Raw genomic sequence first — 21210 nt, 5'->3', positions numbered from 1 at the left:
TCACTGGAAGCTGCATGTGTCCAAGCTAACAGGGCATGTGTGGGTCCCACGTGTCAGGCTGGGCTAACTCAGAGGTTTAGACAGGTTCCCACAGTTCCCACTGCTTGAGAGAGATGAAGCTGAGGACAAAATCCTGCCTCCCAGACCTTTGGACGCTTTCCAAGTGGGACAGGCAGCCCCTGGGGCCCAGGGATCTGGGCACTGACACCGGCTTACTTAGTTGGAAACACTACTCTTAGCAAATGCCCCTTGCCTCTTCCACTGGTGTCCCTTTCTGCATGGGAGGCAAGCTGGGCCAGGAAGCAGTGGCATATGTCATGCTATTCAGATCAAGCTTTGTGTTTGTGGTGAATGACCTCAGGAGTTCCAGGCAGAGACACTTGAGGCTTTAGCTGCAGCGCATACTTGGTGCTTCGGTAAGTAGAGGTGGGTGGGGAAAACCTTGGCCCAAATAGATGACTATTTCTCTTCCTTCTGAGTTCCCGCCCCTTTCTTTCCAGTCTTCCCCCTTTAGTGCCAAGGCCATGGTGAAATGCTGACTGTGTTAGGCCTGGGAAGTTCCCCATGTAGCTGTCCAAGCCCCTGTTGGCCTGAAGAGATTCTTAAGTATCAGCTCTAACCTTGTGTTCAAAGCGGCACTGACCTGAAGGTGGCCTTCCCTAGAGAACTCGGGGTCTTGCCGAGAAGTCTGATTGGATTGGGCTGGGCACACCTGTGGGCCTGTGGCCAGTTCTTGGGGGATGACAGGCTTTGTGCTCCCTGTGCCTCATTCCCAGCCAACCCCCACTGTCTGTGTGCATCTAAGACCAGCCTCTCTCCCTTCTGCCTCCTTATGAAAGCCAACACTGTTCAGCTGCCCAACCTCACCACAGCTGTGCCCAGCCCGCAGAGGGGAGACAGGACCGATGGCCCCAAGCTGGGGGACAAAGGCAGTCCTAATGCACCCTGCCCTCGCCCCAGGGAAGACTGAGCTGGGCACAGAAGGGTGAGAGAGACTGCACACAGCTAGGATTAACATGATTTATTTCATTATCAGTCTTACAAGTTGCCGAGGTTGGGCAAAGCCAGGATAGTGACTTAAATCCCAGGCACTTCTGTCGAGTGACAACCCGATTAGCAAGGCCCTGTTACTGAGCAGAGGGCAGTGGAGGGCACCCCAGGAACCACAGCACATGTAGCAATGTTAAAAACCCTTCCCAGAGGCACCGGGTGGGGCTTGGCCCATAACAGCCAGGGTCTACTGCATTGACTCTTAGTACCTACCAGCCCCCTTTAGCAGAGGCACAGAGTCCTCTAGCGGTACCAAGGAGGCAAGGGGCTGGGCAGACAGCGAGACTGAAGCTTTCCCACCGAGGCACTGTCTCTGGCCTTGATCTCCCCATCCACACAGCAGAGCTGCACCGCTGCAAGGATGGCAGCCCAGGCCCTTCCTGGGGTGAGACCTGTAGCCAGCCTGGGATGTGGCTGCTGCTTATTGTTTTCCTCCCTAGTTACCAAACTGTTACCTAGTTACAGTGTGAGGAGGTGGGGACAGGCACTTAGGACCAAAGGTGAGAGGTAAACCCCTTTTGTACCCTGGTAAACAGCTGTAGGCTTCCTGGGGCTACACTGATTTAGGAAATGGGCTCTAAGCCCAGGGATCCTCCCCTCTCAAATGCATCACTAGTCTTCCATGGCCATGGTGACCACCCTGTGCATAACATGCAGTACCGCGGTGTCTCCCTGCACTAGTCAGCTCTGCGCAGGGCGGTGGGCCTGGGGGAGTGGTAATGGAAGTGGGGCTCGGGGTCGTGGCTCTGTTCCAGGCCCAGCCTCGTCAGCTTTGGTCCTGGTTCCTGAAGGGCACCTACCACCCCCTTGTGTTGCGAGCTTGAGCATTAAGAGGGGAAGAGTGTGGGCAGGGAAAGAGGAGCAGTTATTTTTACAAGTTTTTAAAAAGTTACAGGAAGGTTAACTTTGAGTAAAAAAAAAAATCATGAAACAAAGATCAAGCAGAGGGGTGCTTCCCTTTCCTCCCCCTTCCCTTATAAAGAGTGAGGGGCACTCAGCTACCCAGACACTCAGATGATGGTGCAGGACTGAAAGGCGCCACCCTTGCGGCCACCGCGTGTGGGTACAGCCTTGCCCTTCCCGTAGTATCCAGTGAAGATGGCCCTGACCTCCATCTTTTTAGCCAGGCTCAGCAGCCAGCGCCCGCTGCCCAAGGAGTAGAGCTTGCCCCGGCTTAGCTCGCCCACCTCCTCACCACGGTTGCCCCCCTTCTCCTGCCGCACAATCTCTAGCAGGTCAATGCCCGTCTGCACAGCCTCCACGTCACCCGAGCAGCCCAGGGTGATGTGCGCACGGCTGCCCCGCGGCAGGCTGTCAGAAGGGGACAGCTTGTCCACGTCGTTTGGCCACAAGGCCAGCTCCTGCTCACTCAGCTCCACTCGGGCTCCTGTCGTCTTGGGTGTCACGAAAAGGGCAGAGATGGTCAATGTGAAGGCCTTGCTATAAGACTTCTTCACCACCTACAGAGAGAGGACGAGAGGACTCAGCTAGAGGTGGCAATGTTGAGAGGGACAGCAACTGCCACCAGGCAGAGCTTGCAAACATGCACAACCCATGGGCAGGTGCTTGGAGGACATCCTTCCACTGACACTGACCAGGCTACTTGAAAAAGTGAAGATGCCAAAGAGACCAGACAGCAGGGGTGAGATGCCAGGCTTCCTGAGCTCAGGACCGGGCTCCCCACCCACTAGCTGCAGGGCTTATTCACCTGGAAGATGGGGCTGATGCCAGAACTTACCTCAGCACAAGGGCTAAAGGAGGGCCCAGCAGAACAGTTTAGAAAAGCGACAGGCGCCTGGCAAGTGCTGTTTTGTCACTGCTACTCGGCTCACCTGGTAAAAGCCACCTTGGTATCCAGGCAATATCCTGGAGGGTGGTTGAGGTCAGAGATAAATGCCTTTGGTCCAAATCTGCTCCATACACTTTGGCTCACATCATACCCGATTCTCTGAGAAAGCCCATCTCTCCCATCAAACCATAAAAGCTCATAAAAGCAAAAGCTATTTTGTTCACAACTCCTTGTCCCAACACAGACTGCCTAGCGCATAACAGGTGCTTAATAAGTATTGCTAAGTGATGTGTGGTTAGAGCTGGTAGTGAAAGCAAAGCGTCAGTGTATTCATTCAGGCAGCTGTGGCGGGTGCTAGGGATACTGCTGGTAAAAACTGCTGCCCTCCGGTAGCTTCCTTTCACGTGAAAGGAGACCAGTGAACAAACAAGTAAAATGGCTGCATTAACCTAGGCACAGAAGTTGGGGAGGTGGAGGGTCAGGGACAGCTTTGCTAAGAAGGTGACCTGAAGGAGGCTGGAGTCAGCCAGGCCCACCGGGGCACCAGGCCTGGTGGTTAATGATCCCATGTCAGAGGCTATGAGAAGACAAGGGCTGTGTGGCAGGGGAAGATCTGGGACCTTCAAAGCCAATAAGCCTCCCTTGTCCCTCGACATTTCCCACTCCAGGGCAAGGCCAAGGCCTCAGACTGGGAAGAGGGTCCTCAGATCACCAGGCCCCCTGGAGCAAGGAACTCCTAGCCTTTGGAACAGGCTTAGAGAAACCAGAGTAGGAGCTGCTGCCCACCAACATTCTCCACAAATCTGCAGAAGGAAAAGGCATTGGTGGGCGGGGCCTGGTGATGACTGAAGGCTGGCGGCACTGCCAGGCGGCCCGGAGAGGGCAGCTGAGGTCTGTACCACTAAGCCTGCAGAAGCACGAGCTGGCCAAGAGATGCTGTTTTTCCTGAGGCTGTCTAGTTTCTGCCGGTACCATCTCCAGAAGACCCCGTCCTCTCCCCACCTCAGTCAGGTGTCCCTTGGGAGCACTCACATCCTGCTGGGTGTACTCGTCTGCCCCAGCGGCCTTCCCGTAGTCACAGAACTTGGTTGTGCAGTGCAGCACACCCGGGGGTCTCTTCCCAAAGTAGGTGACGAGTTCAATCTTCTCCCTGGGCTCATCTCCAGAGACAACTGCAGGGAGAGAGAGTGGGGCAGTCAGGGCAGAAGAGGACATTGCAACATCTATCACCAAGACCACTGGAGAGCCAGAGGAAAAAAGTGGACACCAAGCATACATTTGCAATCCACTACAATTGAGGAACCCACTACCATTCATTCGTTGATCAAACTAATAGCAACTGTGGAGCTATAAAAAGGTGTTTGTTTAAATTCCCTGCTTTATGTTCTGCAGATTTTTACATTTCTTCCCCAGACCTGAAAACTAAGGCACTTTTAACAGTAGGCAGTATAAGCCAAGGAAATCTGTACTTCACCAGCAACACATCCGAAAAAAGGAGAAGCAGGTCATGAAAAATGGGGTAGAAAGAAGAAGTGGGAAACTATGTGGTAAAATGGAAGGAGCCAGAAAGAGCGTAATTAACATCCAGCCCACTTCCAAGCCATGTGACCTGGGGCAAGTGATTGACCCTTATCTGTCAATCAAACAAGTAGGGTGACCACACACCCCAGTTTTCCCAGGACCACCCAGGTAAACTATTCATCATGTCCCATTTTGCTTAGGCCACTTGGACAAGAAGCTACCTGGTCACTGTATTCGTAGGTATCTTGCAGGCTTGGTGAATGAGAGCCATGATGGGCCTGGTGCAGGAAGGGTCTTGGGAGATAATGGGATGATATTAGGTGGCTGGTAGTTTCGACGAGACTTGGGGTATCTGCAATTTCAATTTCCACACTCCAAGCCTTGTGGCTAGCTTCAGAATCACTGGGTTTTTCCTGTTTACTCCCAGAGTTGAGTCCCTGTGAGGATGTCTCACCCTCCACAGGGGAGGGAGACCTCTACTCAAGGCAGCCCTTGTTCACGGCCCATTACATTTCTCTCACTGTATCCTGGGCAGAAAGGTTCCAGTTTTTAATGGTAAAAGCAGCTTCAAGAGGCCGTCACTCTCCAGGGCAGAACCAGCTCTAACCAGGAGCCCTGCCTCGGGTGCTTCTGTCATAGGTAGAAGGCTCACACCTGCCTCCCAGGCAGGCACAACGGTTCTCTGGATCCCAGCATCCAAGTTTTAGGAGCTGAGAAAATAGTTCTCTAACATAGGCACAAATTACCTCCAAACAACACAAAGACACAGATGGGGATATTTCAACTATAAAGACAGTCTAAAATCAGGGGGAACTAGGAATGGGTTAAAAGAATGAATGGGTTAGTGAGTGATAACATCCCCAACAGACCACTGGAGAACAAGGGTCACCAGGGTCCTTCCCTACCCCAAACCTAACCTCTCACTGGAGCAAGCCGCCCTTGCCAGGAAAGAACTCTGGTCCAGCCCAACATGGGAAACCCCTGCTAGAGGTGACAGAGCCCAGGGCTCTCACTACGGCTTTGGGAAAACCCCACACCCCTCCTGGGCGTTTTTCCATCTGCAAAACGAGGGGCTGGACGGCGAGACTGTTCTCTGGAGCTGTGGGATGCCACAGGAGGTGCGCTGGGTAGCCCCAGGCCTGGGAACCATCCCCAGTGGTGTCACAACAGTCCTAGTTACAACTGTTTTGCAGCTTAGGATCCCACAGCACATTTTATTTTAGAAAATGACTTCTGCTGCTAAAAATGAGTTTGAAAATATTGGGTCAGGTTCTCCCTCCAAGGTTCCATGAAATGGTGATGATGCTACGTGATTTGTTTTTCCCACTGCTAAGACGGGGTCAGTGGTTTAGATCCAGGCTGGGAGAGGGCAGTGGGGAGAGGAGGGCAGAAGGAAGGGTGCAGTGAGAGGGAAGGTACCTGGCAAACGCTTCTCCCATTTCCCACTGAGTGTCACCAGCCAAGGCTGCCTCTGCTGGGAGGGACCAGGTGAGCCTCACCTGCCCGCCCCTCAGTGCCTTAAGAACAATGGCCCTGTGCATGCATCACCCTATGCCCAGCAAGGGGAGCTTATGAACCAGGCTAACTGCCCCCAGCCCACCACCTACAGTGTCGTAGCTCCTTCTTGAAGGCCTTATGGTTGCCCAGCTCTTCCAGGAAGGTTTGGCCGGCTTTGCGGAGACTCTCAGAACTCTTCTTGGTCAGGAACCAGCCGAAGTAGAGTGGCAGGAAGTCCTTCTCCAGCCCAGGCTTCAGCTTCTTCAGGTCGTCGGCCGACAGCTGCCACTGGTTCTTCTCCTTGAGCTGGGCACAGTCCAGCCGCCACGCTGTCTTGGGCTCCACCAGCACCACCTGGTACTGGTACTGGTCAGCCATTTCAAAGAGCTGCTCCAGCCGCTCCCGCTCATGGTTGGTGTCATCCAGCACGAGGACTCGGATGTCCCGGCGGCAGTAGGCAGCCAGGTCCTCGTCCAGCTGCTTGTACTCCTCAGAGAAGGCTGCCCGAGAGCCGGGAGTGATCTTGTAAGCGTCGGCCGACACCATCTTGGTGCCATCCCGGTACCTGTCCACGATGACCCGGGCCAGCGTGGACTTGCCACTCCCAGGCAGGCCACGCAGGATGAAGAGTGTCTTGCACTCCTGCAGTGTGGCCACCGTCTCCTCGTCCTGCAGGAAGGGAAACTGCAGCTCTGGCTTGTCCTTGGCCCCTGAGGATGACATTTTTCGGAAGAAGATCTTGGGCAGGAACGTTTGGCTCTTTCGGGAGAAGCCTCTATTCTGTGTGGGGAGGGGAAGACAGATGTCAGCCAGGTCCCTCTGGGCCACCCTGCCAGCCTTGCCCCCTTGTCTCAGGCCTCGTTCTAACCAGGAACCCCTGCTCGGGGCACTTGGCTCTGAGTTACAGGTACCCCCAGTGCTGTGGGTGTCTTCCCAAGCTGTGGAGTGCTGGACCTCCTCTTCTTGGTCCTTGTGACCTGACAGCTTCTAGTTGTGCAGGATGGAGAGGGATGCTGGTCTGAGCTGCTCTAAACGCTTTCTTTCCTCTAGTGAGAGCTGTAACCTCAAGGATCACCCACTACTGCCCCCTTGAAAGGGAAACTGTGCTGGAAGTGAGGCAGAGGAGGGCCTGAAGCCTGCAGTCCTAGGGGCAGATCCTAACTTTATATTCCTGTCACCTATTAAGAATGATCCCTTTGGAGGTGGGGGGCTCTGTGTCTGGGCAAAGCCACAGCTGCCCTGGCTCTGAGTGTGCAGAGGAAGGTGGGGGTAGAGAAGGGTTACCCAAAGCCTCCCTTCCCCCAACAATGCCAGCAACAGATAATACTCTCTTGTCTGGGATGGGGGGACAATGGTCCCACAGAAGGGCTGTTGGGGGGCAGGGCAGGAGAGCGCCAAACAAAGGGCTCATTCACCATGCCTGCCACCTCCTCCTCTGTCCCAGGCCCCCCACAAAGTCGTGGTCTTTGTGCCTGCCCCAGGACCTGGCGATACAGGGCACCTGCGTCCAGACTGTAGCTCTGCCCACCTCTTTGCTGTGTGTCAGCAGCACCTCTCTGAGCCAGTCGTCTTCCTGCCTGCTAAAAGCCACAAGCAATAACAGTTTTTACTGTAAACTGCCTTCGCTAACCGAGAAGCTCCACCTCCCTCTAGCACTCTGAGAGCTCAGCTGTAGTTTTCTCAGAGTAGGCCCTGGGAGGAGGAGGGCGTCGAATGCTCGCCCAGCGCGGGGCCCATAGTGCGCTGCCCCGACCCACTTGCTACCGGGGTCTGCCCCGAGACAGCAGCTTCTGCAGCCCAGTTCCCTTCCTCTAGTGCCGTCCCCACTCTCCCCGCGTTACTCCTACCTCAGGACAGGGCCGGACTGCCAAGAAAGCCCCAACTCCACTCCGGACCCTCGGGTCCTCATTTGCATGCCACTTCCTCCCCCCAAACCCCGCAGTACTGCCGTTTTCTATTAAGGTGCTACCCGGGGCCCGGTCCGCTACCTCCCCTCCCGCCTTCCAGCGCCTGCTCACCATGATGAGGAGGGGGCGCCGCCGTCGCCGCCTTCGCAGCACTAGCTCTCCGGGGCCGCCCGCCTGCGCGGAGGGACACGGAGCCTAGCGGTGGCGCGAACCCTCACGGGGCCGCTTTACATAGGCCGGGGGCGGAGCGCGCGCGGGTGGGTGCGTGGGTACCCTCTGCGCAGGCGCGGCGGATCGAAACCCGAAACTGCCTTAGCGAGGGGAGGGAGCCGCCGTGCGTCCCGCAGGTGCGTCCGCCTGTCTTTCGAAGCATCTGTGCGACGGCCAGGGCTCGGGGTTATGAAGAGGAGGGCTTGTGCGGCTTCATTTTTCTTGTATGAGTTAATAATGAACGCCTTAAAGAGGAAGGCAGCCACCCTTCCCCAGACCTGCGCGGAGACTAGGTTGAGGCGAGAGGCATGCAAGTGCAAAGTTGAAATCTAAGGTTTGATATTTTACTCATCATGTCTTTGCATTAATTTTTTTATTTTTTACAATATCGCATTAAAGTATTGTTTCTCTTGCTTACTGAGTTTTTGGCCCTGCGTTCGTTAAAGGTTGCACCAGAAATACCTCATTTGCCTCCCTCTAGTTCAGCCCAGTCCCAGCCTAAAGTCAGACTCTGTTCCACCAGTCTCAACCCTTCTAGGAATTATGGAGATGGGACTAGGATGGCAATGGCCAAAGGGCGGATGAATAATGTAGTAAAATCCTAACTCATCCACTGAGGCAGCTGCTCAGTCGCCTCCTCAGTGAGGACACTAAAAGCTGGGGCGGATTTTCTGGAGCTTCCTGTGTACCAGGTGCTGTGCTAAGCACCCATATAATCCTCACATCAATCCCTGAGGCAGGTACTCCTTATACCAAGGAGGAAACAAGCTTGGGGAGCCTGGTTTACTTGACTGTACGGCTCCACTGTGGCGCAGGGGTGTCCAGCCGCAGCTCCTACTCCCGGCTGCTCCGTTCTTGGGCAGACATCTCCCTCCGGGCTCCTAGAGTTCCACCAGGGACTGCATACACTTCATTCTGCTTTCAAGGCTTAAGGGTTTACAAGTAGGTCTCCCTCACTGTGTGATGGCTGAGGCCGAACCATCTTTATTTCTTCCAGACAGCCTCCCACAGTGCCCTGCACACAGCAGGTACTCAGCAGGACGAACCAATGGCCAGCAGCTGGACACACATACCTCTACTCCCAGGCTTCTTTCCTTCTCTTTCCTCCCCGCTTTAAGCTTTCTGGGTTCTTTGGAGCTCACCTGTTTCTTCAGTCTCCTCAAACCCTTTCCTCTTAGCACCATGCTCATTTCTTTCATGAGGACCTTGGACAAGGCCTGGGGGAGAGAACCACTTTGGTCACACTCTAGGTCAGGCTTTGTTTGGGGGTCTGCGTGCTTCTCACCGAATCAGAGTAAGGGCAGAGTTCTGCTTGGAAAGTAGTACCCCATGCCTGCTCATTCATTCTCTAAGCCTCTTCTAAGAATGGATGGGGGTGAGGAGGCAAAATGACAGACTCAGTGTTTGTAAGACTGAAAGATGCATATTTAAAGGGAAAACAGTAATAGAGATGGAGATCGATCTGTGGGGCCCAGTCCACATTTCTTCCTTTTGGAGACAAATCTCAGCTTGAAGTTCCAGTTTAATAAGATCTCTCCATGGTCCCTGTGAACACCAGCCCCCTGATCCTAATGCTTAGTAATGATGGCTTCATTCACCTTCCCTTTCATCTTTTTCCATTTTTTCAGTATTTTCTGTTTTTTCCATTTCTCCTATTTCTCCCGATTCTGTTTTCCCAAGTTCTTCTGACTCTCTTCTGCCGGTTTCTGAAAGTCTCTTCTCAAGTCCTTCCGATTCGTTTGTGCTTAATTCTTCTGAGGGCTTTTGGTCCAGTTCTGAAGGCCTCCTACAAATATCTCCTGATTCCCTTCTGCTCACTTCTGATAGTTTCTTGCCTCCTTCTCCCAATCTTACACCTACTTCTCCAGGCTGTCTTTTGGCAATGTCTCCTGAATGTCTCCCCATCATTGCCTCTTCTGTTCTCCTTAAGGAGCTGGCTTTTTCTGTTTCTCCTCTCTGCCTATCTTCTTCTTGTCTACCAGCTGTGATCCCCAGAGTTTCCTTAGACAAGTCATCTTCGATCTCTTTCTCACTCTCGATTTGCTCTGCTTCCCACTGCTTCATCACCTTTTCAGGTTCATCTTTCACCCTCGTTGTTTCTTTCTCCTTTGCCATCACTGCTGTACTATCCAACACAGTGGCATCTTCTGAAAAACAAGGGAAAGGAGGGAAGAAAGGTAAAAGTTTGTCTCTGGGCCTGGGGAACCCCAGCCTGTGGGGGCCTGTGCTTCTAAGAGACAGCATGCCTTTCCAAAAAGAGAAAGGGAATCATCATTTAGTGAGTGCCAGCCGTGTTCCCAGCACCGTGTGAGCGGCATAGATTATACCATTCAGTCGTCATAAAATTGCATAGTGTTAATGATTTGAGTTTGCAGTCCAGGGATCTGAGAATCTTAAAAGAGAAATCACACACAATGGTCACACTGCAAGTAAATAATTGACAGAGCCAGGATCTGAACCCAGTCAGCCCCCAGACCACATGCTTTCTTTTTCCCTACAAGAACTAGCACAGGTGCTGGGAAAGGACAGGGGTTTCTCTTCTCCAGCATCCTCATTCTGCATTTCTCCTTGTCCCTGGGAAACACATTCATCATCTATTGGGAGTTTCCCTGTAAAAACGTGAGCAGACTTGTTACCTGGAAGTTCAGATGGAGAGCTATTTTACAACCCAAGGGATCCTTGCTCCTTATTTTTACCAGCTACAGAGAGAAGTTACCAATCCCCTCCTGGGTCTCCCCCACGTTGTCTTCCTGGAAGCCCTTGTTTCTAAGACCTGTACCAGGGCTCTGGGTTCAGAGCAGGGAAAGGCCACCACTTGGCCGTGAAGACACATGCAATGCTGCCACCTGCTGTCAGGCTAGGGAAGTGCCCAGCACAGCCAAGGGAGGGAGGCTGCTTGGAGCATCTGCCATTTCCTGTTTCCCTGCTATGTCTCTTCACATTATTGCTCCTGTGGCTTCCGAGAGCAGCTCCAAGGGCATGTGGGGGCAGAGACAGATCTCTTAGGGGATCCAGCCACCACACAGGTAGGAACTGCATAATAAAGGGCTGTCACCTGGCTGCTGAGGAGCCCAGGAGTCCCACACCCAGATTCCGTCTGTGCCTGGATCCAAGAGGGCTTCAGCCTTGGTGCCTGGAAGAGGTTCTGTCCTCCCAGGAGCCCGGAGCCCCAGCCCTAGCTCCCCTTCACTGTGATATGGCTGGAGTGAGGGCCCCCACGGAGGGGGCAGAGAGAAACAGTGTAGAACCAGGGGGAAAGCATGAGTTCCAGAGACTGAAAACCACTGTGAGTGAGCCTTTAACCCCTCTGCCTCCAACTGCCTTAAAGTCCAGCATATAATACTTATTTCATAGTGCTCTTGGAGGGATCAGATGAGTCGGTACCTATAAAGCTTAGAAGAGTGCATGGCACACAGGAAGCACTGAATGGAGATCAGTTTCTCTCGACACCCCCACCCCTCTGGGGCCCGGGATCTCAGCTACTTCCTCTTCCTCATTCCTTTCACAGGAGCCAGTCAGACAGCCTAGAGCCAGGGAAGGATCAAACTCCTCTTTACTCCTTGGATCCATTGGGAGAAAGAAGGTGGTAAGGCTAGACTGGCCAGCAAGAGCACAGCTGTGAGAGAGCCGCCTCTGTGGCTTAGCCCATCTCCAGGCCCTCTGCCCCCGCCCCGAAGCGCCCCACCGCTGGCCCCAAAGAGCAGCAGCCTGGAGCCTGGGAGGGTGTGGCTCGAGTCTGTGTGACCTGGGCAGATCAATAGGGCTTCAGGGCCCCCCTGCCAAACAGTACCTACCTCCGATGGTGGTGAGGATCGAGTGAGGTTATCCTGTCTGATGCTTAACCCAGTGTCTGGCAAGCCGTTAAGTGCCCCTCCCTGGGTAAGCTACTGTCACACTGCCTCCGTCTTTGCTCCTGCTAATCCTCGCTGGAAATGCCCTCCACCTTCCACCTCATACTTGGGAAACACTTGGGCATCTTCTGGGGCCGAAAGCAGATGACTGTCCCTCTCTGAAGGGTTCCCTACCTCCCCAGAGAACTGGGAACGCCCCCGTGTGGGCCCTCGCGGCAGAGCGCCACCCCCTGCTCAGCAGGCGCGGGTGCAGGAGACCCGGGTCCTGGCAATTCTAATTGTCTGGCCTTCCCCCTGGGCTGTGGACTTCTCCAGGGCAGGGGCCAAGCTTCTGGCTCCCTCAGATCTCACACACTCCTGGCGCGTGACAAGCGCTCAACAAGTATCTGACGAACCGATTGAAGAAATATGGGAGGAGGCTCTCAGGGCAGGCTGCGTGGGTTCTGACCCCACCACGGGTGGACAGCCTCTCTCTCCTGACTGCGGGAAAGGCTGGAGCTGCTGGCGGCACAGTAATCAGAACGTTCGGTGCGAGGAGCCAAGGAAAGTGCTGCGAGGACAGACGGGAGGGGAGCAGAAGATAGATTGTGAAGCTGCCGTCTTCGGGGCTCCAGGAACTCACCTTTCTCCTTATATTTGAGTATCTCCTTGTAGTCGGTTTTCTTCAGCTCTTCGATGATGCCCTTGTTGGCATCGTCCAAGGCCTGTGAGTGGCAGAGGAGCTAGTGAACTCGCTTAACCCTGGGTGACATCCATACCTGTCCTTTCCTCACCCAAGCCCCAACCCCAGGAGGCCGGGCTCTGTGCCTCCCACCCCCTGCTCGCCCCTCCTCTTTCTCCTGGTTCCTCTGAAGACTCCTGCCCTGAGGTTAACTGACACTATGGACTTGGAATTCACACACTAAGTGGTATGAGAGATACACAGCTGCAGGTAACTCAAACTCATTTCCCTCGGGTTCAGGCAGGTATAGGGATTTGTGTCTGTCTACTGATTCCCACCTTTCTACCTAAAGCTCCTCTTGGCTTCAGCCAATGTAAAGAGACAAAGCAAGCCCCTAAACCCTCAGCCAGGCAGCAAGCCATGGAGGGGACTCAGCCACACACCACAGGTGTGGATGGGGCTCGGGGCTGGCTCGCCTTCAGAGGGGCTGCCAGGGTGTCTGCAGGGTCCCCGGGGATCTGGAACTCAGCCCGTGAGCATCCTGAGAGCAACCCTGACCTCTTCATAGCAGCCCTCCCCACGACTTGCACGGGGCAGGGCACCACTGGCCTTGGGAACCATCTGCTGGGTCTGGACCACTGGGCCCAGATGTTCTTGTGCAGTGTCTCTGAGCCCTGTACACCTTCCAGCCTGGAGATGATAAGCCAGGAGGATGAAATGTCAGGGACCTGGTCCCATGAGAAGCCACTCAGGGCTGTGGGACCGTATGGCCTGACAGGCACTTCTCTCTGCCTCCAACTTTCAAAACTCTGCCCAGCCTCCAAGGTGACCTCAAACCCTCCTGGATGAGAACGGCCCTGCCCTGCTGCCCACTGGGGTTCTCACTCTGGCTCCCCTAGTCCCCATAGCACTGGTTGTGAACAAGGGGCTTGTGTTTAAACTTCCTGCTGACACCAGGTTTCCTGAGAGCCAGGACCACAGTCGTCACCTTTGGGACAGTGATAGAAGACTCTGGATCTGCACCACGTGGTACCCAGAGGCCACCCATGGCTATTGAGCACTTGAACATTGGCTAGGGTGACTGAGGAACTGCCCTGTATATTTTACTTACTTTTAACTCCTTTCACTATTCCTTTTACTCTAACCCCAGGTGGCTAGCAGCTGACTGACCCAGTTCTGGGCAAGTGAGAGGCAACCACACAGATTTCATGTTGTCTCCTAAGGAGGTGCTGGCAATTTTCAAACTCTAAGTCCTAAAATTAATCGGGGAGATCTCAGCCAGCATGAAATAAAACAGAAAATAGAATAGAATAGGAAATATCGGTGTACATCGTAGAGGTAAATATGCTTTGTAAAACCTTTTTTTGTCTATTTTAAATAAAAATATGTGTATTGGTTTGCTCTATAAACTGCTGGCAGTAACAGACATTGGAAAGCCACTGCCGTACATAGACTGTGCCCTGCGGCTGGAGGTGATAAAAGCCCCTGGCTGAGGGGCCCAGGCCCCCCCACCTCCGCCCATAGATGGCTGAGCAGAGCGGTGATGGTGGGGGTGGAGTGGGGGAGGGGAGGCTCACACTGATGATGGCCTGCTGCGCCTCGTTGTTATGAACCAGCTTCGCTCTCTCCAGGGCCTTCTCGAAGTTGTTCACGGCTGACTCGAAGTCTCTCAGCTTCACTGAAGAGCGGTGGGGGGGACACAGCACAGGTAGATTGTAACACTGTGTTGTATGATAGGCCACCCTGCAGGTACCAGGGGATCCTCCGGAGCATCCCTGGGCCTTGGGTGGCATCACTGGGCTGCCCAGCATCGCCACTTCTAGACATTCCTGGGCTGTCTCTCCACCAAGGACCAGCACCAGGGAAACTGAGCCTTAGACTTCAGGTGCAAAGGGGTCAGGGAAGGAAGGGGGTCTAGGCGAGGGGCCTGTGCCAACATCAACTCCCTCCCACCCCATCTTTAGATTGTTCCAGAAGAGGAAATCCATATTTCTTAAGTATTCACTCGGATTTCTTAAGAATACCACGGAGACCAAACAAAATATTGTAGGGCTGGATGTGACTGTGGGCCAGCGGCTGGGACATCAGTGCCCACATTGGCACAATCTGAACACAGTCTGTGCTCACTCACCCAACCGACTGTTTACTGCTGGGGCTGGGCCAGGGATGCTGGCCTGATGGACTGACCGCCTGCCTTTGAAAAGAGCTTCATTTCAGGAAGGAAGGAGGAAGTGCTCTCTTGCCAGGGGCTGGAAACCCCATACACCCCATTCCTCACACCGCTGCTCCCTCTTACAACTGAGTACCCCAAGATCCACTCCCTCCCAAGAACTGCTCTGGGATCCCTGGGGAAAGTGTCTGTAAGTCAAACTGCAAAAAGCTAAAAAACAAATTTCTTCTATGTAGCAAAGGGAACTATATTCAGTATCTTGTAGTGACGTACAATGAAAAAGAATATGAAAACGAACATATGTATATATATGTATGACTGAAACATTATGCTGTACACAAGAAATTGACACATAACTGACTATACCTCAATAAAAATAAATACAAAAATGCAAAAAGTAATTCTACCTGTTCCTGAAAGTATGTGGAGTAACAGTAAATGAGATCAATATACATTTTTTTTCAAATATACATTTGAAAAGGAGAGTCACAGTGTTCACTCAGAGACCACCTTGAACAAACGTCAGTTGTTGTCATTCTGACACTGCAGGTCTGCAGAGGAGTTATAACACTGATTCAAGGGAAACGTTAAAGATCATTCCTTTCGTTTTTAACTGAATCCGTAACCTCCAAGTTATCTTCTTTCTGGGAGCTGCTTTCCTCTTCTTTCTTCCCTCTGCATCCACAAATCCACTCATTTACTTCCACATTTTTGTTGAGCCATAAATTGGCTTTTCCAAGGAATTGTTTCTTATCATTGTTAGAAACACTTATGGGAAGTTGATGAGGGGGCAGGAAGGAAGAAATGAGCATTTCTGGAGCACTCACTATATACTACTTCCTGTTCTAAGTGCTGACACACTTAGGTATTACCTTCTTCACACCAAACCTCTAGGGACATACTATAATCTTCCCTATTTACAGAGGATGAAACTGAGGCTCAGAGTGGCACTTGCTAGGAGGGCACAGAGCCCAAGATCTGCCTGCTTTGCTGTGCTGGCTCTAGAAGCAAGTGGTTCCCCAGTGCCACGTTGGATTTTCCCACCCTAGAGTGGGAAAACTGAGATGGGCAGTGAATGGCCTGGTTCTCTAGGGGCCCTCAGGACCTGAGAAGACTCAGGACAGCATCAATGCTGAGACGTACCAAACGCCTCTCCTTCAACTTCTAGGATTACCTTCCTAAGAATGGAAAAGAGTTCTGGGAAAAGCTACAGTAACCACGTCTTCCCCACTTTGAAGCTTTCAAGGGGGTTTCTGTAGGTTTTTAGGAAAGAATCTATGATTTCTAACTAGGCCCCTGAGGCCCTGTGGGCCTGACTCCTCACTAGCCTTCTCCTTCCAGACTTTCCTGCCCCCAGGAGCTCCAGCTCACACAGGTCTCCTTCAGCTTCTTAAATCAGCCAGACTCCTGCCCACCTCCCTAAACGTGGCTCCTTTGGTTGGAAAGTTCTGCCCTCAGCTCTTGGAACAGCTAGTGCCTTCACAGTCTGAAAGTTTCTACTTCAGCTGAAAGCATTTCCTTTAAGATCAGGAACAAGACAAGGATGCCCACTCTTGCCACTTTTATTTCAATATAGCTTTGGAAGTCCCAGCCATAGCAATCAAAGAAAGAAATAAAAGGAATCCAAATTGGACGCGAAGAAGTAAAATTGTCACTGTTTGCAGATGACATGATACTATACGTAGAAAACCCTAAAGAAGCTACCAGAAAACTACTATAGTTCATCAATGAATTTGGTAAAGTTGCAGGATACAAAATTAATACACAGAAATAAGTTGCATTTTTATACACTAACAACAAAATAGCAGAAAAAGAAATTAAGGAAACAATCTAATTTACCATCACACCAAAAAGAATAAAATACCTAAAAATAAACCTACCCAAGAAGGCAAAAGTCCTGCACTGTGAAAAGTGTAAGACACTGATGAAAGAAATTGAATAAACAAATGAAAAGAAATACCATGTTCTTAGATTGGAATAATCAATATTGTTAAAATGGCCATACTACCTAAGGCAATATACAGATTCAATGCAATTCCTATCAAATTACCAATGACATTTTTCACAGAGCTGGAACAAAAAATGTTAAAATTTGTAGGGAAACACAAAAGACCCTGAATAGCCAAAACAATCTTGAAAAAAAAGAACAGAACAAAGAGAATTGTGCTCCCTGACTTCAGACTGTACTACAAAGCTACAGTAATCAAAACAATATGGTACTGGCACAAATACAGACACATAGATCAATGGAACAGGATAGAAAGTCCAGAAATAAACCCATGCATGTATGATCAATTAATCTATGACAAAGGAGGCAAGATTATACAATGGAGAGAAGACAGTCTCTTCAATAAGTGGTGCTGGGAAAACTGGACAGCTACCTATTAAAGACTGAAATTAGAACATTCTCTAACACCATATACAAAAATAAACTCAAAATGGATTAAAGACCTAATGTAAAGCCAGATACTATAAAACTCCTAGAGGAAAACAGGCAGAACACTCTTGGACATAAATCACAGCAATATATTTTTTGAACCAGCTCCTAGAGTAATGGAAATGAAAGCAAAAATCAACAAATGGGATGAAATTGAACTTAAAAGTTTTTGCAAAGCTAAGGATACCATCATCAAAACAAGATGACAACCTACAGAATGGGAGAAAATATTTGCAGATGATGCGACCGACAAGGGATTAATTTCCAAAATATACAAACAGCTCACACACCTTAATATAAAAAAACCAAGTAATTCAATCAAAAATGGGCAGAAGACTTAAATAGACATCTCTCAAAAAAACATCCAGATGGCCAACAAGAACATGAAAAGATGCTCAACATCATTAATTGTTAGAGAAATGCAAATCAAAACTACAATGAGATATCACCTCACACCAGTCAGAATAGCCATCATTAAAAAGCCACGAACAATAAATGCTGGAGAGGGTGTGGAGAAAAAGGAACCCTCCTACACTGTTGGTGGGAATGTAAATTGGTGCAGCCACTATGGAAAACAGTACAGAGGTTCCTTAAAAAAACTAAAAACAGACTTACCATATTATCCAGCAATCCCATTCCTGGGCATATATCCAGAGAAAAATATAATTAAAAAACATACATGCACCCCAATGTTCACAGCAGCACTATTTATAATAACCAAGACATGTAAACAACCCAAATGTCCCTGGACAGATGACAAGATAAAGAAGATTTGGTGTACACATACACTCACACATACACACACACACTCACTCAGACAAAATGGAATGCCACACAGCCATAAAAAAGGACAAAATAATGCCATTTGCAGCAACACGGATGTACCTGGAGATCATCATTCTAAGTGAAGTAAGTCAGAAAGAAAGAAAAGTGCCATATGATATTGCTTATATGTGGAATCTATAAAAAAAGGATACAAATGAACTTATCTACAAAACAGAAACAGACCCACAGACACAGAACAAACTTATGGTTACCAGGGGTTAAACAGGGTGGGAAAGGATAAATTAGGAATCTGAAAATTGCACCTCCAGGGGAGTGAAAGAAATGTTAGCTATCTTGATTGTGGTGGTGGTTTCATGGGTGTATATACCTATCAAAATTCATCAAATTGTACATCTGAAATATGTGTATTTTACTGTACAGGAAACATACCACAATAAAGGTGTTTAAAAAACTAAAATAAGTAAAAGTTTCTGCTTCAAAGTTCTCCCTCAGATGTGAGCGCAGGAAATAGTTATCAGTTTTGCTCCCTGCTGTACATCCAACTTGGTGCCTGGAAATTGCCAAGTAAGCATCTGTGGTGTGAATAAGTGAATGAATGGTGAGGCCCCTGCGGGGATGATGGGTACAGCTCAGTGGTAGAGTGCGTGCCTAGCATGCACAAGGTCCCGGGTTCAGTCCCTAGTACCTAAACAAAACCTAATTATCTCCCCCCAAATGAAAAAAAAAAGGTGAGGCCCCTGATTAGAGCACCTGTCACACTTCCTCCCTGACTGGGGACAGCCTATGCCTGCGGCGGGCAGCTTAGTACAGTGAGCCCAAGCCCAAGCTCCAGAGTCAGACAGATCTGGGTTCTAATCCCAGCTCCACTGCTTACCTGTTATTGTGACCTGGAGCCATTTCTTTCTTAACTTTGTATCATGGACTATTTCAAATACACAGAACAATAGAAAGAACAGTATCAAGAAACTCCATTACTCATCACCCAGCTTCAACAGTTACCAAAATATCACCAATCCTGTTCCATCTGTTTCTCCTCACCCACTGCCCCTTGCTGTTTTATTTTTTTTTAACAACTTCATTGAGATGTAATTCACAGTATAAAAGGCACCCATTTGTAGGTATACAATTCAGTGATTTTAGTGATCACCACAACCCCGTTTTAGAACATTTCCATCACTCTAAAAAGTTCCCTCAGGTGACCTGGGGCAATCTGCTGAATCACTCAGAGCCTCAGTTTTTCCCTTCTAGAAAATGGGGACAATAATGCCTACATCATTGCCTGGCATAGTGATGAAATGCCAGCATGCGCATAGTGTACCAAGGCCAGAGTGGTAGAGATGTTTTGATGACAACACTATGCTGTGCTGGTCTGTGGCCAAGATCCTCAAGGGCAGGGCAGCTCTTGGGGACCCCCAAGCCCTAACTTAGCTTAGCTTAAAGTAGGCACTATTTTGCACTGGTCAAAATGCGGGGGTTTAACCCCTCAGAATCAGAATTCATCTGGGCAAGGACACCTTGGGAGGTAAGTTTAGCCCATAGGATGAAGGTAGGGTGGGACTCACTGAGCCCATACCTTGTGCCTGTGCCACCAGAATGCTGGCGTTCAGCTGCCACTCGATGTCCCCTTCTTCCTCGGCATACTGCTGGGACTTCTCGCCATAATTCTGGGCCTGCCAGGCCTGGTCCAGCTCCAAGTAGCAACGGCCAATCTCATGGAACAGCCAGGTCTTCTCCAGGGTGGTTTTGGCCAGAGGGATCTTCTCTTCCCACCTGAAGACATGACATACCAGGCTCAGCTTCTTCCACTCAGCCCCTGCCCTGGGCCACAGGAGGCCTGGCTTCCTACTGGGTGCAGAATCAAAACTGTTCTCCAACTACCAGTTCTTTAAGATTCAGGGGTGGCGATAACCCACATTAATGTATTTTTAAACTATTAACCAAAGCTATTCTGGTACATCTATGGGACTGGCTTTGATACAACAGTTGAAAATAATGTTTATAAAACAGCACTTGAATATACCATGGAATATTACTCAGCCTTAAAAAATGAAATAATGTCATTTGCAGCAACATGGATGGACCTACAGATGATCATATTAAGTGAAGTAAGTCAGATATAGAAAGACAAATAGCATATGAAATAATTTATATGTGGAATCTAAAAAAAATGACATACTTTTTACTTACAAACCAGAAATAGACTCATGGACATAGAAAACAAACTATGGTTGCCAAAGGGGAAAGACAGGGGAGGGGAGAGATAAATTAGGAGTTAGGGGATTAATAGATACACATTAGTATATATAAAATAGAAAAACAACAAGGACCTACTGTATAGCACAGGGAACTGTATTCAATTTCTTGTAATAACATATAATGGAAAAGAATCTGAAAAAAAAATATGTATGCATATGTCTAACTGAATCCCTTTGCTGTACACCTGAAACTAACACTGTAAATCAACTACACATCAAAATTTTAAAAATAGCATTTGAAATCACATAAAAATAACGTTTAAGAGTATTGCTAAGCAATTCTGAGTTTCAATTTCCTCATTTGCAAAATAGAGAAAATACCAATTATTTCTACTTTTATAATTATTCTGCAGTTCAATTAAGATGCTTGTGTATAAAGTCCTACACAAAGCAAACAAACAAACCAAGAATACTGTTGAGCACATATAAGAGAACATCAACACCGAAGAAAGATTGGAATGATAAAACAAAATACCAATGAAAATAAGAGTGAGATTAGAATTAGTATTTGTCTTTAGGTGGTGGGACTGAAGACTCTTCTACTTTTCTGTATTTTCCAGATTAACATTTTTTTCATGGAACACATGTTTATTGTAATACATTCTATTATAAGAAGATACGAGTGGGTAGGTGAACTCTCACACTCCTCTGCCTTTTGGCACATAGATACCAGGAGCCATTTGGGAAGCCAAATGACATGGAGCAGAAGGTTGTGGCGAACAAGTCTATTTCAATCAAGCAACGAGGCCTGCAGAACAATTTCTCTGTGCGCTAAGCCAGTGGGCCCAAGGAGCTGGCTGTGTCCATTGCAGTCCAGTCTCCGGACCAACCCCTCCCCAGAGTTTCCCTGGGGCTGAATCATCACTCTGGAGCAAGTCACCAGCCCCAGAGCTAGCTATTAAAAGTCCAGAGGTTAAGCCATCCGGAGAGCTCAGTCTCCATTCCCAGTAACCTGACATGACTGCACAGAATCACAGAAGAACCTCAGAGGAGCTCCCAGAAGTCAATGGGCCACCCACTCCTGAACTTGCCCAAAGGTAAGGATCACCTGGAGCACCTGTTAAAAAACAGATTCC

At 49.8% G+C, this 21210-nt stretch overlaps 2 protein-coding genes across 7 annotated transcripts in view; both read right to left on the bottom strand.

Moving 5' to 3' along the window:
• Nucleotides 1-1006: 1006 nt before the first annotated feature.
• On the bottom strand, nt 1007-8030 carry CNP (2',3'-cyclic nucleotide 3' phosphodiesterase). 2 transcript variants are annotated; one of them, XM_031468773.2, is made up of 5 exons: nt 7876-8004; nt 7386-7437; nt 5968-6637; nt 3872-4011; nt 1007-2510 (listed from the first exon to the last, which is right to left on the bottom strand). In XM_031468773.2, exons 3-5 carry the CDS (start codon nt 6578-6580, stop codon nt 2061-2063), a joined length of 1203 nt encoding a protein of 400 aa, XP_031324633.1. In that variant the 5' UTR covers nt 6581-6637; nt 7386-7437; nt 7876-8004; the 3' UTR covers nt 1007-2060. The 2 variants fall into 2 exon arrangements, with proteins under 2 accessions (XP_031324633.1, XP_010980074.1); XM_010981772.3 differs by lacking the exon at nt 7386-7437 and having other exon boundaries at nt 7876-8030.
• Nucleotides 8031-9377: 1347 nt separating this feature from the next.
• The window catches only part of ODAD4 (outer dynein arm docking complex subunit 4), a 28995-nt gene continuing 17162 nt past the window's right edge, over nt 9378-21210 (bottom strand). For 3 of the 5 annotated variants that reach the window (XM_031468767.2, XM_064495711.1, XM_064495712.1), the window contains 4 exons: nt 19453-19649; nt 14064-14164; nt 12448-12529; nt 9378-10121 (listed from right to left, as the gene is read on the bottom strand). In XM_031468767.2, the coding sequence (XP_031324627.1) occupies nt 9565-10121; nt 12448-12529; nt 14064-14164; nt 19453-19649 (937 nt within the window). In that variant the 3' untranslated portion in view covers nt 9378-9564. Of the gene's footprint in view, nt 10122-12447; nt 12530-14063; nt 14165-19452; nt 19650-21210 lie in introns of those variants that run through there. The other 2 variants (XM_031468768.2, XM_064495713.1) reach the window with 2 other exon arrangements.

Source organism: Camelus dromedarius, chromosome 16 (assembly GCF_036321535.1).
Source record: "Camelus dromedarius isolate mCamDro1 chromosome 16, mCamDro1.pat, whole genome shotgun sequence".
NCBI lineage: Eukaryota > Metazoa > Chordata > Mammalia > Artiodactyla > Camelidae > Camelus > Camelus dromedarius.
Note: the sequence above shows the minus strand (reverse complement) of the source record. Positions and strands in the feature narration are given on the sequence as shown.

Bases quoted from the DNA above. Each gene is read 5' to 3' on its own strand.
- CNP (XM_010981772.3), bottom strand. The intron at 4,012-5,967 runs GTAGGTGGTGGG...CTCTCCCTGCAG, and splicing joins CAAGAAGGAGCTACGACACT to TTGTCTCTGGAGATGAGCCC. The intron at 2,511-3,871 runs GTGAGTGCTCCC...CTCTCTCTGTAG, and splicing joins ACGAGTACACCCAGCAGGAT to GTGGTGAAGAAGTCTTATAG.